Below are 15,701 nucleotides of genomic sequence, written 5' to 3'. Positions count from 1 at the left end.
AACCCCCTGCCCGCACAGAAAGCCGAAGCCGCTCCCACTTCTCAGCCTCCGCGCCCAAGATCCCCCTAGTCCTCTCTAGTGAAAAGATCTGCACCGGAGCCTGTGTTGACAAAATGCTTCTAAGAACCGAGACACTGTAACCCCTTTTCTCAAGTGGCGGTTGGGCAGAAACTGCTCAGCAGGTCACAAATCTGTTTTCTCTTCTCCTCGGGGCAACAGAGCTTTCCCTGAGGCCCGCACCTCAGTGCGGGAGGGAGGCCTTGTGACAGAGTCCCTGGGCAGCAGCAAGCGCCATGGAACCGAGGTAAAGTGTGCTGCCTTTCCCCGCACTTTCCCTGCACCATCCTCTCCTTGTGTCACTTCCCCTTCTGCAACTTGGCCTTGAAGGGGGTGAAGCTGAAAGGAGGGAGGAGTCAAACTGTGCTCAGAGGATGCTACTTTCCACATCTCACTCCAAGGCCTGAGGTTTCTAGCCGCTAACATCAGCCAGCGCTGGGCACCAGAGGGGCAGTGAGAGGGGAAGAGCTGAGTCACCGCAGCCTGGCTGGGATGCCTGTCTTCCCCTCCCAGAGCAAGAACACGCGGGGGCTTTTAATGAAACTGAACTAGTCCCTAACTGGCTGAAGCAAGCAGTCTGTCTTTCAGTTCACTTGGGCCCTTCTTTGATACTCTGTCACTTTCAAAGGGTTATTTAGATTTGATTGAACTAACAAAATAAATTGTTCTAAAGTGTGTGTGTGCAGACCTCAAGTATACCCATTGTCTTAAAACTAAACAGCTCAGGAATAAATAAAATCTTTAAAAAAAAAAACCAAAACAAACAAAAAACCAGAAAACAAAAAAACAGAACAAAAACTAAACAGCTCAAGAATCTTGAGAGCTTATCTATGCTCTCACATATTCATCAGATTTTAATGAAATTTGCTATGGTAGAAATTAATAGAGGCTGTAATCTACAACTAACATTAAGGATGACAGACAACAATAAATTATGCAATCAAAAATTTAATAACAAAGATACTATTTTTAACATGGTCAAATATACTTGGCTAAGTCCAGATTTTAAAAAACAAAAGAATCTAGCCCAACAGTACAACCATACACCTTTTTTATACAGAACATTCCATAGATCAACAGAAAATACATTTGAGCACAAAAATAAAAAATATTTAAAGAGAATCTCTAAGCAGCATTTTATTTCTGCAAAACAGACATATATCTTGTACTGATTAAATATCTACAAGTGCTTTTCCTTTACAAAAATACATATATTCTTAATAGACTAAGTCATTAACAATGACCTGGTAATCTTTCACTTCAATTTGAATGATTTATAAGCTAAATCTTACAACCACAAAAAGGTTTTTATCTGTATTAAGATGTTACCACTTTTGACAAAAAAAGCTTAAAATATCTTATATTTCAAAGGAAAATTAGCAACATAACTGTACAATATATTCTAGGATGGTTCTGTCACATGAGGGCTACTCTATTAAAAACTGGTGCTTGCTGTTGTGTTGCCAGATGTGGGAAGGCTGCAGACACTGGCGCTCTCCCACAAGCTCTTATCGTGGGCCACAGCTTCGTAAGGACACTTAGGCCCCCATCCCCATTCTAAAAAATACAGCAAAAGAAAACCGACCCCCACCCCCCAAAATGGTAGGCTGATCCCATGACATTTCTAACATGTAGAACTTCTGCCTTTTCCAGTGGACTGAGGGGAAGTCTAGGGATAGACGATCTGTTTCCTAGCTCTACATTGCCCAGAAATATTTAATCTTCATTTGTTCTAGATTAGTTTCTTACTCCACAAAGCTCTAAAAGGTGAAAGAAAACTAGACCCAGTATTTTAACACCTCTGTTTCATTTGATTCTCTAGTTGAAGAGAATTAAAACTAAAGGGATTTCTGAATGTCTCAGTATTGAATCCTAGAAAAAGGGGCATAATGAGTATACATATTTGAATGAGCATTTAAAATAAATTATATTTAAGTTTAATTTCATAACTTTCTGAAAAGGAAGTGCTTAAGCATTTTAATTCTATTTGCAAATACAGTAAGGATAGTGAGTAAACATACTATTTGTGAAGACTACATTACATGGGGAAGAGAATAATTTCAAATTACTGGGAAAATGTCTTTGCTTTAAGAAAAAACCATAAACATATTGTATTTAAGTGCATTTTAATGAACTTTCAATCTGACATTTTTCCATCAAAATACTATACACAATACTAGGTATATCAAGTAAATCCAGAATTGGCTGGTTATTTTGTGCTTTCAAAAGGGTTTCTGAGTCTCTAGTATATTTAATATTTTTCAGGTTTTCACAGACCAGATCTGGCAGACATGTTACGTTCCTTAGGGCAGGGATATAAATCTTAAAGTATTAAGAGCATTTTCATGTTTTCTCATCCCAAACATTAAAGTTATGATGAACTCCTTCATTTTTTGCAATTCCTATAACCAAAGTCTTACTGGTCCTAAGGCTTAGCCTGTTGGAAGATTCCTTATGATAAGCCAGAGTGTGTAACAGAGTGTCTCCAAGGAGGTCTGTCTAGTGGCTGATCAGAGAGACTGAACCGTGTGAGCTGTACCTTCAAGGTGGCCCCGGTGTCCGCTCACAAGGAAAATGGGGGTGGGGGGTGGGGGGTGGTGGCACTGCTTCCTTGATGCATACGCTCTCGATCTGGGACCCACTGTGCCAAGCTGGGCTGTGCGGCTAAATTCTAATCACAATAAAGTAATCACTGAGAAACAGGACAAAGAGTTACTTTAAAAAATAATAGGCTTTTATGAAAAATTTGCTTTTGGATACAAAAAAAGCATTTACTTATGGAAGTCTAATAGAATGTACTATTTTTCTATACATGTAAGCAGCATGGTCAGCACTTCTACTAAAGTTTGCCTTTAGTAAAATTTCTTCTGTTATTAAGACCCCAGGAATTAAATGAACCTAGTTTTAGTTTATATGGCCTCCATGAAATGGATTAAAGAGCTTCTCAAATTAAGAGTTTAAATTTTCCATTTTAGTTTTCTTTTCAAAGGATGCATTTCTCCCTCTTGCATCCAGGGGGAGCCAATTGTGGTGTTTCATCTCTTTCTCACCTTTGAGGATATCCCAAGACCTATCAAGTGATGCTGGAAAAACGAGGGACATATTTGAAAGGAAGTGTGCTCTGATTATTGCAAGAAAAAACCCACATTTGATTGATCTCATCACAAAAATTCAGTTTAAAGCCTTTCTTTGGTGATATTTTAGTAGTTACTCAAGGTTATTGAGTTACTAACTATATAAAATTAAACTGCAACCTAAAAAGTTCCAACCTCCAAACTGTTAAAACTGTCTCTCTTACCATGGTTATTAATCAAAAGTAGAATGTCTTTGGTGATCTCTATTTCTTATGAAAATCTTTCAAAAAGAGATTACTTTAACTTTAGTGCCTAGTTAGATACAAAACCATTCATAAGAGACAGGTACAGATAACTCAAAGTTTATGCAACAAATCTAAACAGAAATGCACTTTAGCAATGAGGCACTTTCTCTTAAAGATTTCAGTAAAGCTAAACAGCTCACAAAATTATATAACACACTTCCCCCCACCTTAGAGAGTCATTTAAATTTAGATTAAATTGGAGTGTATAATGTAGCTGAGCAAACTCATTACATTTATAAAACGTGGCATATTCATATGGGACATATTTCCAATGAATAAAGAAATAATACACTTTTAGAAAAGTAATTAAAAGATATTACCCAAGGTACCTGCACCCCAGACTGAAAGACCTTATATTACCTCATCAATAAGCCTTTTAGTTCATTTTTTATACTTCTTAAAGTGTTTAGTTAATCTAGAGAAAAGGCCATATTCTGATTCTCTTATTAATGGATGTGATGACCCCAGCTAAAGTGGGATCTATAGGTCACAGTCCTTCTTTATACCCTGGGTTCCTTGACCCTCTTACATCTCTGATATCTAAGGCAGAGAAAACAGATGGTAAAATCTTTTATGGAAGTAAAGTTCTTTCAGTTCTTTGCTTAAGAAATAATAGATTAAAAAATTTTAACTTGATTCCCCAATTTTGTGGATTCAAATGATTATTTCTACAGGTTATTTATATAAAGACTTTTATTAGTACGCTAAGCTGATAAAACTAACCACAAAAGTTGCCTATATATTTTTTTCTGTACCTAGTTTCTTACAAATTCCACAATCTGACTTAGGGGATAATTAGTGTATTGCTAGACATGATAGTAGTCCCATACTTAGAAAATCATAGTTGAATATACCAGAAGAAGTCGGTTGAAGAAGTCTATGGTTCTTAATAGTAACATTGTATTACTCAGGACCATCACAAAATGAGTACCTTTCCCTAACTCGTAACTGATACCTTCCTTTACTTAAGGTTTTCTTTCACATGTTTTGGCACATATTCCATTGCATTTCAGTAAAAATGTTAACAGGTTAACATGGAATAATGGAGTTTTATATAAAACTATTCTCAATCCCATAATTGCTTCCTATGTATTTCCTTGGAAAAGAGTGAAATTACACGAGATGAGGCAGCAACAGGCCAGATTGAAAGATTTCAGGTATACAAAACTGATTTAAGGCTGTAAGTTTGGCTGGAGACCCAATCACATGCAGGTCTCATTTGTGGTTTTTAAAATGCACTCTCAATCCATTTGAGTTAATTAACTTCCATATGTAAAACACCATTTTAAACACTGACTGCGATTTTAAAATTTCTTAGAGATGTCAGGGAACTGGATTTCATAGCACAGCAAAATAATTTCTGTAGCAGAGAGTAAATTCTGTTCTTGGTTGAGTGTAACCTAACCATTTTTACAGCGTTAACAAAAATCTGCCTTTTAAATTCTGCTTGTGAGTCCTTCCAGGCACAAACACAATCTAACAAAATGAAATTCAGAGAGCATTGCCATAACCTTTGTCACAAAAATCAAAACAAAAACAATAGAAGACTTTAATACAGACTAACTTGAAACAAAGACACATGGAAGAGATAATTATGAAGTTTCAGCCTTTTATGTTGTGAAATATATCAAGATTTAGCTGTATTTTGCATGTTTTTTAGAGTTGTACAATGTTACAAGAAGCATTTTGAGATTCAGAAGGCATTAATCCGTGATACATTTTACTGGAAAATGTAGCACATCTATAATGTATACAGTATAAAAACTATGTGTGTAACACACAGATTGTGCTCATGTCAGATTTCTAAAAGAGTTTTCCTAACTTTCAAGATTTTTCCTAAGTTTTAGAGGTTAACTTGTTTATTTTGAAGCAATTAATAAAACTTGATTTCCAAAGAAGTTTTTTGAAAACAACTGTAAATTTTAAAAGGTTTAAAATGAAGTTCTTCATATAATTTAAGGTAACAAGACTTTCTTTGACTTGCAGACTAATCTCAAAATGAATGGAAGACTTAACAAAACTGCAAAATCAAGGACATTATCACAGCTCTGAACTTAATGAATTTACGTAAAAAACCAGAATCCCGTTTCCCCCTGATTACTACAGGATCTAAAATGAAATATCCTCAAACCATTAATTTCGGTTAGCATATTTACCTACTACACAGCATTTATTCTATTTTACGCATATGGGTTGGAAATGTGATAGGTAACTAACAGTTTTGATTGGTAATTGCCTTGAGACTTCTGAAATCCATAAAATAGCTAATGTTATCTGCTCTAAAAGTCCTAATATTTAAAATCATCCTAACCCTCTGCATGCCACAATGACACACACCTAAGGCCAACTTAAAAAGAGAGACACCACACTTATTAAATGGGAGCCACAATATAATGATGCACACAGAAAACAGGCTATACACAGTGACGTTTCATGAAGCAGCACCTGCATTTCATAAGGCATTATGAAAGTTTGACCTTACTGATGCATTAATTTTGTTAGAGTAAATGTGACCAGTTGTCAACGTCTTGAATGGTTGTGAATCCAACCTCAGGTCTCCACGAAGTCCCTCCCATTTTCCATCCTGAGGGCTAAGCTGCTCTCTTTGTGCAACTGGCAGACTACACAGCTGGAGGACTGAAAAAGTCTACCGCTATCATGTGCTCTAATGATAAGAATGATTGGCATTCTTCCCCAAAGACTTGCATACTCAAGAGTGAACTATTTCACACACAAAAAGCTTACTGAGAACAGGACAGTGGCTCAAAAACCATTCTTCTAAATACTTTTCCATACAAAAAAACTTCAAGAGACAGTAATTATTTCTTGTACAGTACTCTAAACAAAAGTTAATAAAATATTAAGTATGTGAACACTGCAACACCACACAGAGTCATAGTACTAGTGTAATCAAACATCAGGACAGTCTGGGAACAGGCAAGCAAGCTACGTGGGAGGCTGGACCGTGGCTGCACAACTAGCTGATGCCAACCCTGGCCGTACTGGACACCGTGAGACGGCAAAGATACCTTATGCAAGTGGTTCAGTAGCAGAATGGCACTTGGTTCACTCTTAATAGAAACAACATAAATGTAACTGACAATTTAGAGACAGACAAATGGCCTTATTTGCATGCTGAAAATCTGGTTGTGTCCCTCTTGTCCACACACCATTCACTGTGCGATCTGTTGATGAGTAAACAAAGTGCAGGATTCATCTCGGGGGGGTCGAGGCCCCTTGGTCTAACCGAAATCAATTCTTGGTCGATACTGCAATACCATGGGGTAGGACTACAAAATAAAAACAGGATGATGAATGAGACGGTGTTTACATGAAAGCAATAAAAATTATATATAAAAGATTTTTAGAATACAGCATTCTACTTTGCAATATTTCCTGGTACTAGTGATTATGACAATTAAATGAAGACTAGTTACCTTTAAAATTATTTTTAAGTTGTCTTTTTTTTTTTTTCCCCAGAATCAGTGAAGTTTTCTGTACTCTATGTAACAAAGGTCAAGTTCAAAGTCTCACTGATGTCTTGATGTTATGTGACCATTACTAATGTAACACTTAGCAAGGGCCAGGGGAGGACTGAAGGTTCTGGGCTCTGCATAAAGGCATTCGTTCCATCGATCGTTAACCAGGTGGGGCTGGATTCCACCCAGAGCTGCTGTCTGTGGCAGCCCACTGAGTCACAAGGTAACAGACCTCTTGCTATGAATCAGTGAACCTGGGACAGTTTTCATGAATCACATTTTTTAAAAGTTAAGTTTGACACCTTTTTCTTTTTAACATTTAAACTTTAATGGTCCTTTAAAAAATGCTGAAAAACAAGTAGGTGTTCTATAGAACATTAGGTTGCTATCTCCTCTCAACAGTTAGTTGATACAACTATATTCACTGTGGACTCTTCTATAATTGAAAGAAAGGTTCAGGTGGTCCTTGGTTGTTCTGACTCTGGAGAAGGTGTCCTACATCACCACACTAGAGATGGAAGTGCCTCCTGCATGTGAGAGGCACGTGCCACACAGCCACCTCTGTATTTGTCCCGCGATTTGACTATCATTTAGAACCTAAACATCAGAGTCAGAAAGGTCTGGAGAACCAATGGTTTTCCTTTTTCTGAAAGCTGCAGAGTCCCTTTTAAAAATGCAATTTTGAGGCGCAACTTCTATGAAACCAAGAGACAGTGTGGAGACTGTCACTGATGGTTCCCCTTCATCTCCGTGTAGGTGAACATAAATCTCTAGGAGAGAAAATTGTGTACTTTTTCATACATGTGAGAGAGATGGACCGAGGTTCTATAATCCTAAAAAATGACCATTTCTGTACTGATCTTAGCTATGTTATATACTGAGAAGACTCGTCATTGGAGTCTTTTCCCATTCAGCTCAGGATGGGAATGAAAATTTCTAGATCTTGCCCTTTCCAGCTGAGGACGTTAGGTGATGCCAACACCAGTCCTAAGGGCTGGCATAAAAGTCACAGTCTCTCAAGATTTCCATGGTCTAAATCTATTTTGATTTAAATTTTGTTTACTTGTTTTTACTTAAAATTTGTTCCTTCTAAATGAGAGTGTCTGGGAGAGGCACAGGAATCTGCATTTTATAAAAAACCTCCCTGGGTTTTCTGAAGCTCAGCCAGATGTGGAGACTGCTGCGCAGGCATCCTACCCTAACTTGGATACTTCCCATTCTCTCTGGCCCAAGAGGCAGCTTGCCCCCTGTCACAACTATCTTCCTGGCTGTGCTCTCCAATATGGACTGTTGAATCGCATACTTTTGGCAAATAATTAAGCCACTTGTTCTAGAATCCCTTCATAATATATAGAAGAATCCATCACTGATTCTACTGGGATAAAGGTAGAGAGGGAAGTGAAATGGCTCATCTGTCTGTGGTCAGAATCTTCTGGTTTTCGCTGAAAACCAGCTGGTTTTGTTCTCCAAGTAACCATTTGTGTTTGGTTCTATGAAGACACATGAAGTTTAATCTTACTGAAAAGTTCTAAAATGCTGGGAACTGTTAAGACATACTTGAAGTTCTATTTGTATTTCAGTTTGCTTTCTGTAGTAAAATGGCACTGCACATACTATCATGAAGTATGGCACGTCAACAACCCCTAGTGTTCAGTGAGTGTCCTGAACAGACCCACTTGTAGAGTTGCTAGTCCTCAGTCTCATCATGTCCTAAAATAAAAAATAGATACTTCCACAGCATATATTTCAAATGTGATAACTTTAGAAAATAATGCTGACCTTCACTGATGTGCTGCTTTTCTTAAAAAATCTTTATCACAAAAGTAAACGTGACAGATTTGGAAAATACAGAAAAGCACCAAGAAAAAAGCAAAATCATTTAACCATACCAACATTCAAAGATAACTACCATAATTATTTTAATGTATATCCTTCTCGTCTTTTTGTCTATATACATTTTTTTTTCAAGACTGTAACCATGCCACACATATTGTTTGGAAAATAATTTTGTCCATGTAAAATTATAATTTCCATTAAAAAATTCCATGACTTCTACACTATTTAATATCCCATATATTTAATATCCCACGATATTTCTAAAGGATGACTATAATGCTTTTCAATAAAAGAATTAAAAGTTATCAATAAATCTTTTGTTATATGTTTTAGTTTATTCCTTTTTTTGTGTGTGTGATTATAAATTAATCTTGACCCAATGATCAGGACTGGTTCCTAGAAGTGGAACTGCTAGTTCCACTGCTGCTAGTTCAAACAGCACTCACATTTTTTAGGCTTTTTGATAAATACTGTCACACTAGGCTTCAAGAAAGTTATACTATCTTTACATTTCCAAAAGATATATGAGTGCTTTCTTCAATGGCCTCACCAATAATGAGTACTATATTTTCTTCCCTTCTAATACGGCAATTTAAGCATAAAATATTATTTTATTTCTTCTAAAGAAATTAACCATTTTAGTATGCTGATTAGTCAGTTTTGTTTCTTTTGTGACTTTCCTAAGCATGTCTTTTGTTCATTTTTTTTATTCATTTTTCTAAGGAAAGGTAAACTTTGTCTTATAGATTTATATGAATTCTTCATGTATTAAAGACATTAAAACTTTCTGTCATACATTGCAAATGTTTCCTCAGTTATGGTTATTTTTGCCGTGTACTTTTCAATATTAACAGTCAACTTGGTTTGTCTTTGTTTCCCCTTACATGTACAACGAGAAAGGCTGTCTCTACTCTGACATTACTCAAACTATACTTCTTCCTGATCTTTGATGGTATCAGTTTTAATATTTACCACTTTAAGTCATGAGAATCTCCTGTAACATGAGGTATGGACTACATCTCCATCCCTGTCACCAAAGGTCGCAGTAAAATTTATTGGAAACAAACCTAGATCACACTCCCCCCATCCCCCCCCCCCCCGCCACCATCTATACTCTGAGTTCACTGATTACTCCTGCCAACAGCCAACTGCTGTCTCTGCTCCTACCTCACTGGCCTCCTTGCAACCAGATATAACCACTCCTACAGGTCTTCCCACTGTGTTCCCTTCTTCTGAAGCACCCTACCCCAGATACACACATGGGCTAGTTCTCTCACTTCCTTTTGATTAAGAATCACCACTTCAAAGAGGTCTTCCCTTTATCTAAAATATTCTATTTATGTTTTCACACTACAAACTGTATTCATTTATTTTTCATCTGTTACCATCATTAGAGCATAATCTCTATGAGGAAGAAGAATTTTGCTCATTTTTTACATCTGTGTCCCCAGGACCTAAAAGACTGCCCAGTGCATTTAAGTGCTCAATTGGTATTTGCTAAATGAATCATTTTTAATTCCGCTAACTTGAAATACTCTTTATAGACTCATACATATCAGACAGTCTGTTCCTGAGCCATTCTTTTGATTTGTATGTCTGTGTTTAAGTCAGTACCTATTTTAGTGACTTCAGCTTTAAGACACATTTTAGCATGTGGCAATGCACATGCCCCCTGATTACTCACTGAAAAATGTGACTGACCAGAAGCACTAGTTGATACTTCCTGATGAACATCAGAATGACTGACTGTGTTAAGTTAAACAAGAATCTGGTAAAAGTGTGCTTGGAACTACATCTAACTCCATAATTTAATTATGGGGGAGAAAAGACATCTCTATAGTATCTCATATACGATTTAAATTTCTTGTGTGTGAAGTGGTATTTTGGTTATTGATGAGAAAGTTTTTGACCTTAGAAAATCCATGCTGAAATATTTAGTGGTTACTGTCATGATACTTGGAATTTACTTTCAGACGGCTTCACAAAGAAACAACAGAATTATAAAGAGATTAATAAGATGAGAAAGGAAGAGAAGGAAAAAAGGGACAGAAAATGTAGCAAAATGTTGATTAGTAGAAATCTAAGCAAAAGTAAAGGATATTCCTTTGTATTATTTCAACTTTTGTTTTTTGGAAAATTTTCAAAATAAGTTGGTAGGAGAAACTGGGACTTAATAAGGAATTTTATCAAATGCCTTTTTTGTATCTCTTGATGGTTTTGATTTGACTGTGTGTTTGTCTGCATAAAATATGTTTCTACTATATAACATACATTACTTCCCTCCCCCAATATTAAGCCATTCTTGTATTTCTGATAATAATACTATTTGGTCTTGTTATTCTTTTAGTATATGATTTTAGTGTATTATTTATTATCTTTGTATTTGTATTCAAAATGAGATTGATACTCGTTTTCTACTTGGAGGTTCTCCGTCAGTTTTTGGTATCATGATTATGTTACTTTTGTAAAATGAATTTGGAAGAATTCTACCTCTTTCAACAATTTTTTAAAAGATTTATTTATTTATTTGAAGACAGAGATCACAAGTAGGCAGAGAGGCAGGTGGACGGGTTTGGGGGGGAAGCAGGCTCCCTGCTGAGCAGAGAGCCTGATGTGGGGCTTGATCCCAGGACCCTGGGATTAGGACCTGAGCAGAAGGCAGAGGCTTAAACCGCTGAGCCACCCAGGTGCCCCTCTTTCAACAATTTAAAACAATTTAGAATTGGAATAATTTATTGCTTGAAAATTGGAGAGAACATGACCATAAAACTACTCAGACATCCTTTGAGGAAGGATTATTATTTTCTTTTATGATTTAGTAATTTACATTTTCTTTCTTCATGGATAAATTTTGGTTCACTGGTAGTTTCCTAGAAAACTGTCCATTTTGTGGAACTTAAAAGTTTTTTAAATTTTAAAATAGTATAAAGCTATATACATTAAGTTTTCTTGAAATAAGTGATAACTTTTTCTCTGAAAATTTCTTTTTTTTTTTTTAAGATTTTATTTATTTCTTTGACAGAGAGAAATCACAAGTAGATGGAGAGGCAGGCAGAGAGAGAGAGAGGGAAGCAGGCTCCCTGCTGAGCAGAGAGCCCCGACGTGGGACTCGATCCCAGGACACTGAGATCATGACCTGAGCCGAAGGCAGCAGCTTAACCCACTGAGCCACCCAGGCGCCCTTCTCTGAAAATTTCTAATTGAACTTTGGCTAAAGGTATATCCTGTTAATTGTAAGTTCAACTCCATGACAGGACTAAAATCCACAATGAAGTATTGAAGAAAGAAAAGGCAATTTGTGAGGATTTAAAAAAATCTGATCTTACTCCAGTTCTCTAATATTTTAGGTCAGATTTTATGAACATCTTTAAGGAAATAGACATCAGTGCCAAGAGTGAAAGCAAAAAACCAGGTATGTATCAGTTCTAGTTCAAGGCATAAGCATCACTAAAATTTATCATCCCAGTTAAAATGTACTTTTATTAGGTAACTGGAAAATGGATAGGAGGAAAGTTTTTCTCAGTGCATTTTAAAATTAGTCCTCTTTCGTCTCTTCATTAAAAGAGGTAATCCAGGGAGAGCACACAGGGCGGGGCCTAGTAAGCAAACTCACAGTTCCACAGCACTGTTGTCCTTAGGGTGATTCCCTAATCTGGCATTTTATCTTTCACTTGTGGGTGAATGACTGATTAAAAAAAAAAAAAACATGAAAATTTATGCAAAGAAGTATTGGGTACAGAGCAGAGATCCAACATGGAGTAGATTTCTCAACGGGTAAAACTAGTAATTATTAAAAATTTCTGATTTTTAAATTAAATAATTTAAATAAAAAATAATTTAATAAATTGTTAAAACTCTCATAAATAATGGCCTTAACACTTACAATTTCATCTTCAGTTCAGTGAAATTAATTAGATGAATGCAAGAGAACTAAAATAATGGGACACTCTGGGGACATAAATTGAAAAATGAAGTTTTGTAGCTCAGATAAATACTGGTTTTTCCAAGCTGCAGGTCTTAGAAACTCGGGTTTGGGAAGAAAGCAATCACCACCTTGGCAGGCGTCAGGTGGGCATATGTACAGTCGTGAGTGCCTCTTACCTGATACAAAGGGCCATCCTGAGAGCAGACTTGCGAAGCTGAGCAGTTCAGACACCGAAACTGCGGAGGAGATGAACTCATCAGATAAGAGGCATCCACAACTGGATACATATTTAAAACTGATTATTTAAACTATTTTAACGTCAAACATGAGTCAACATGATAATTTTAAGTAAACACTTTCCAAACTATGGTAGTTTTTTTTTTTTTTAAGATTTTTAATAACTTAGTGACTGGTAAATGTAGCCTGAGACAACTTGAGTATCTAAATATCAGTTTTGTTAATATTCTGCAAGTATTTATGAAAATGGTGCCTATTGTTTCCATCTCCTCTTCAGATAATAATTCCTGGGAAAATCCTCATCTCTTCAATCCAGGAGAGGTACCCTCATTCTTCTACCCCTTTCAGTGACTAATCTCTCTTAGCTCGCTCTTCTACTACCCGTGAAAGCAACACTGTTTAGAGTTCAGAGCTCTGAACTCTAACATGTAAGGGGTCCGCTGTCTGTTTTAGATTAGGTTCTTTATATTGCTCAGATTAGATTTTTAGTCTCCATATCTATTTTAAGAGTGGAGAATATGAACTCCTTGAGTTTTTATCTTATTCATATGATCTGTCTTCATAACTAAGGCCCAGAAATGGCATACAGCAGCTTCTCAAAAAACTGTTTCATGAGTAAATCAATGAATGAACACATTTTAAACTACTGAGTAGATTCAGTTATAAACCCACTAACTTTTAACAGTTTAACCATTCACAGTAAAGAAAAAAAATCATTCCCAAATCTTGATTTTTCAATGTTGAGCTAAATACTTATTAACCATGAACTTTAATTGTAACACAATTATAAACAATGAAATATATACTTTAAAATTATTTATATATGAATTTAACATTGCATGCCGCTTCAAAATAGGAAAATATACATAAAAATAGGTATAAATTAACCAGGAAAAATCTAACATCCTAAAGCAAGCAGCTTTTTAAAGGTAGACTTTGAAATAATGTTAACATAAGAAATGATTAAAACAAATGTACTGGTAGCCTTTTAAATAAAATTTTAGAAAGTTTCCATTTACCCAAAAGACTAGCCATTTTTTCCAGGAGTGAGTCCTGGACTTTCTGTACAGGGCTCATCAACATGTTGGAAGCCAGGCCCAGCACTGCTATCCTTAGCAATCATCCCTTTTCTCTCTGAAGAGTCCCCAAACTCTGGCCTATCAGACTTTGCAAGTCCTGAACAGCATTTAAGAGTGAAGAGTTAAGGTGAAGGAGGCTATTTCACTAAGTGATTACAAGTCAAGGAGAATGTTTGTTTTTTTTTCTAGAAGTGCTTAATAATGCAGATAAAGCAAAGCAAGACAAATGTGGCGAGGTAACTTGGGGTATGTCCTGGCAGGAAGTTGTGAGAAGCGACAAAACCAACCAGGATCAGCTGGGAAGGAGGGGCTGTACTGAGAGTTAGTACTCAACCTACCCAAGAAAAAGGAGAGCAGGAAGAACATGAGTTCGTGATGAAAACTGAGGCCAAATGGAAAAATATGAATAGTAAGCTCCCAGGGATGAGAGGAAGTTAAGTGAGAATTACAATAACAAAATGCAACATATATAAGCTATTCATAAACTCACTAACATTTACTGTGTCAGGCATTCCACTAGGTACTTTATAATATTTCATTCTTACTAAAAAATTTCAAGACAGGTATTATTACACCCAAATTTTAAGGATTAAAAAAGAAAAAAACAAAACAAACAAAAAAAACAAGAGTGGAAACTAGGAACAAGAATAGCTCAGTTGGTTAAGCATCTGCCTTCAGCTCAGGTTATGATCCTGGGGTTCTGGGATCAGGCCCTGCGTGGAGCTCCCTGCTCAGAGGGGAGTCTGCTCTGCCCCTCCCCTCACTCATGCTCTCTCTCTCAAGCAAACAAATAAAGAATCTTAAAGAAAAAAACAAAACAAAACCAAGAACTAGGAAGCAGAAGCAGAACACAACTGGGAGGAAACAGTTACAATATATATAACCAAAGATTATAGAATCCAGAATGTATAAAGAGCTCTTAGAAGTTAGAAAAAGACAATCACACAATGGAAAAACAGCAGCAAGGCAATGGATAGGAAAAAGAAACTTCACAGAAGAAATACAAAATTGATGCAAAATTCATGTGCAATGTTGGTGAAGATTTCAGAAAACAGGAACTTTCATATATTACCGGTAGAATTATACACTGCTAAAATCTTTTAAGAAGGAAATCTGTATCAAAATTTAAAACATGCACACTCCATTGTAAATCCATATCTGGAATCTAGCCAATAAATATGCTTGTACATGTGCGAGAATATATATATGTGCTGGAATCTAGCACTGCTTGTAATGTTTAAGAAACTTGAAAAAGTCTGAATTTCCACCAAATTTCCACCAAAGGAGCATGTTAATCAGATTATGCTGAAGCTGCACAAATGGAATACTATCAACTTGTTAGAAAGAATTGTATCAAGTTTGTTGATTCTCCATATGACACATCAACAAATGAGGAAAAAAAAAGTTGAAAAAAAAGTTGCAGAACAGTACATGTGAGTCCATTCATGTTTCAAAAATGTGAATACTGCACATACTTATGAACAGGATCATTCATATATTCTTGATGACTGGTCTAGATAAGTTCCTTCCAGACTGAGATCTAATTCTGTAACTCTACACCCTCAATTCACAGATGTGGAAGCTCCAGGGTAAGTCAGTAGTCGTGGATCACGTTTCCTAAACCCCTATTACTCAAAAGATGGTCTAAAGATTAGATGCACTGGCATTCCCTGGAAACTTGTTAGAAATGCAGAATCTTGGGCCCCACC

At 36.3% G+C, this 15,701-nt stretch overlaps 1 protein-coding gene across 5 annotated transcripts in view; it reads right to left on the bottom strand.

The window, feature by feature from the left end:
* Nucleotides 1-989: 989 nt before the first annotated feature.
* PCGF5 (polycomb group ring finger 5) overlaps nucleotides 990-15,701 on the bottom strand; it is a 123,087-nt gene continuing 108,375 nt past the window's right edge. For 2 of the 5 annotated variants that reach the window (XM_082721926.1, XM_082721925.1), the window contains exons 9-10: nucleotides 12,853-12,912; nucleotides 990-6,726 (exon numbers count right to left, since the gene is read on the bottom strand). In XM_082721926.1, the coding sequence (XP_082578052.1) occupies nucleotides 6,679-6,726; nucleotides 12,853-12,912 (108 nt within the window). In that variant the 3' untranslated portion in view covers nucleotides 990-6,678. Of the gene's footprint in view, nucleotides 6,727-12,852; nucleotides 12,913-13,049; nucleotides 15,618-15,701 lie in introns of those variants that run through there. The other 3 variants (XM_082721928.1, XM_082721927.1, XR_014309248.1) reach the window with 2 other exon arrangements.

The sequence above is a fragment of the Mustela nivalis genome, assembly GCF_964662115.1.
Source record: "Mustela nivalis genome assembly, chromosome: 2".
In the NCBI taxonomy this organism is placed as follows: domain Eukaryota; kingdom Metazoa; phylum Chordata; class Mammalia; order Carnivora; family Mustelidae; genus Mustela; species Mustela nivalis.
Note: the sequence above shows the minus strand (reverse complement) of the source record. Positions and strands in the feature narration are given on the sequence as shown.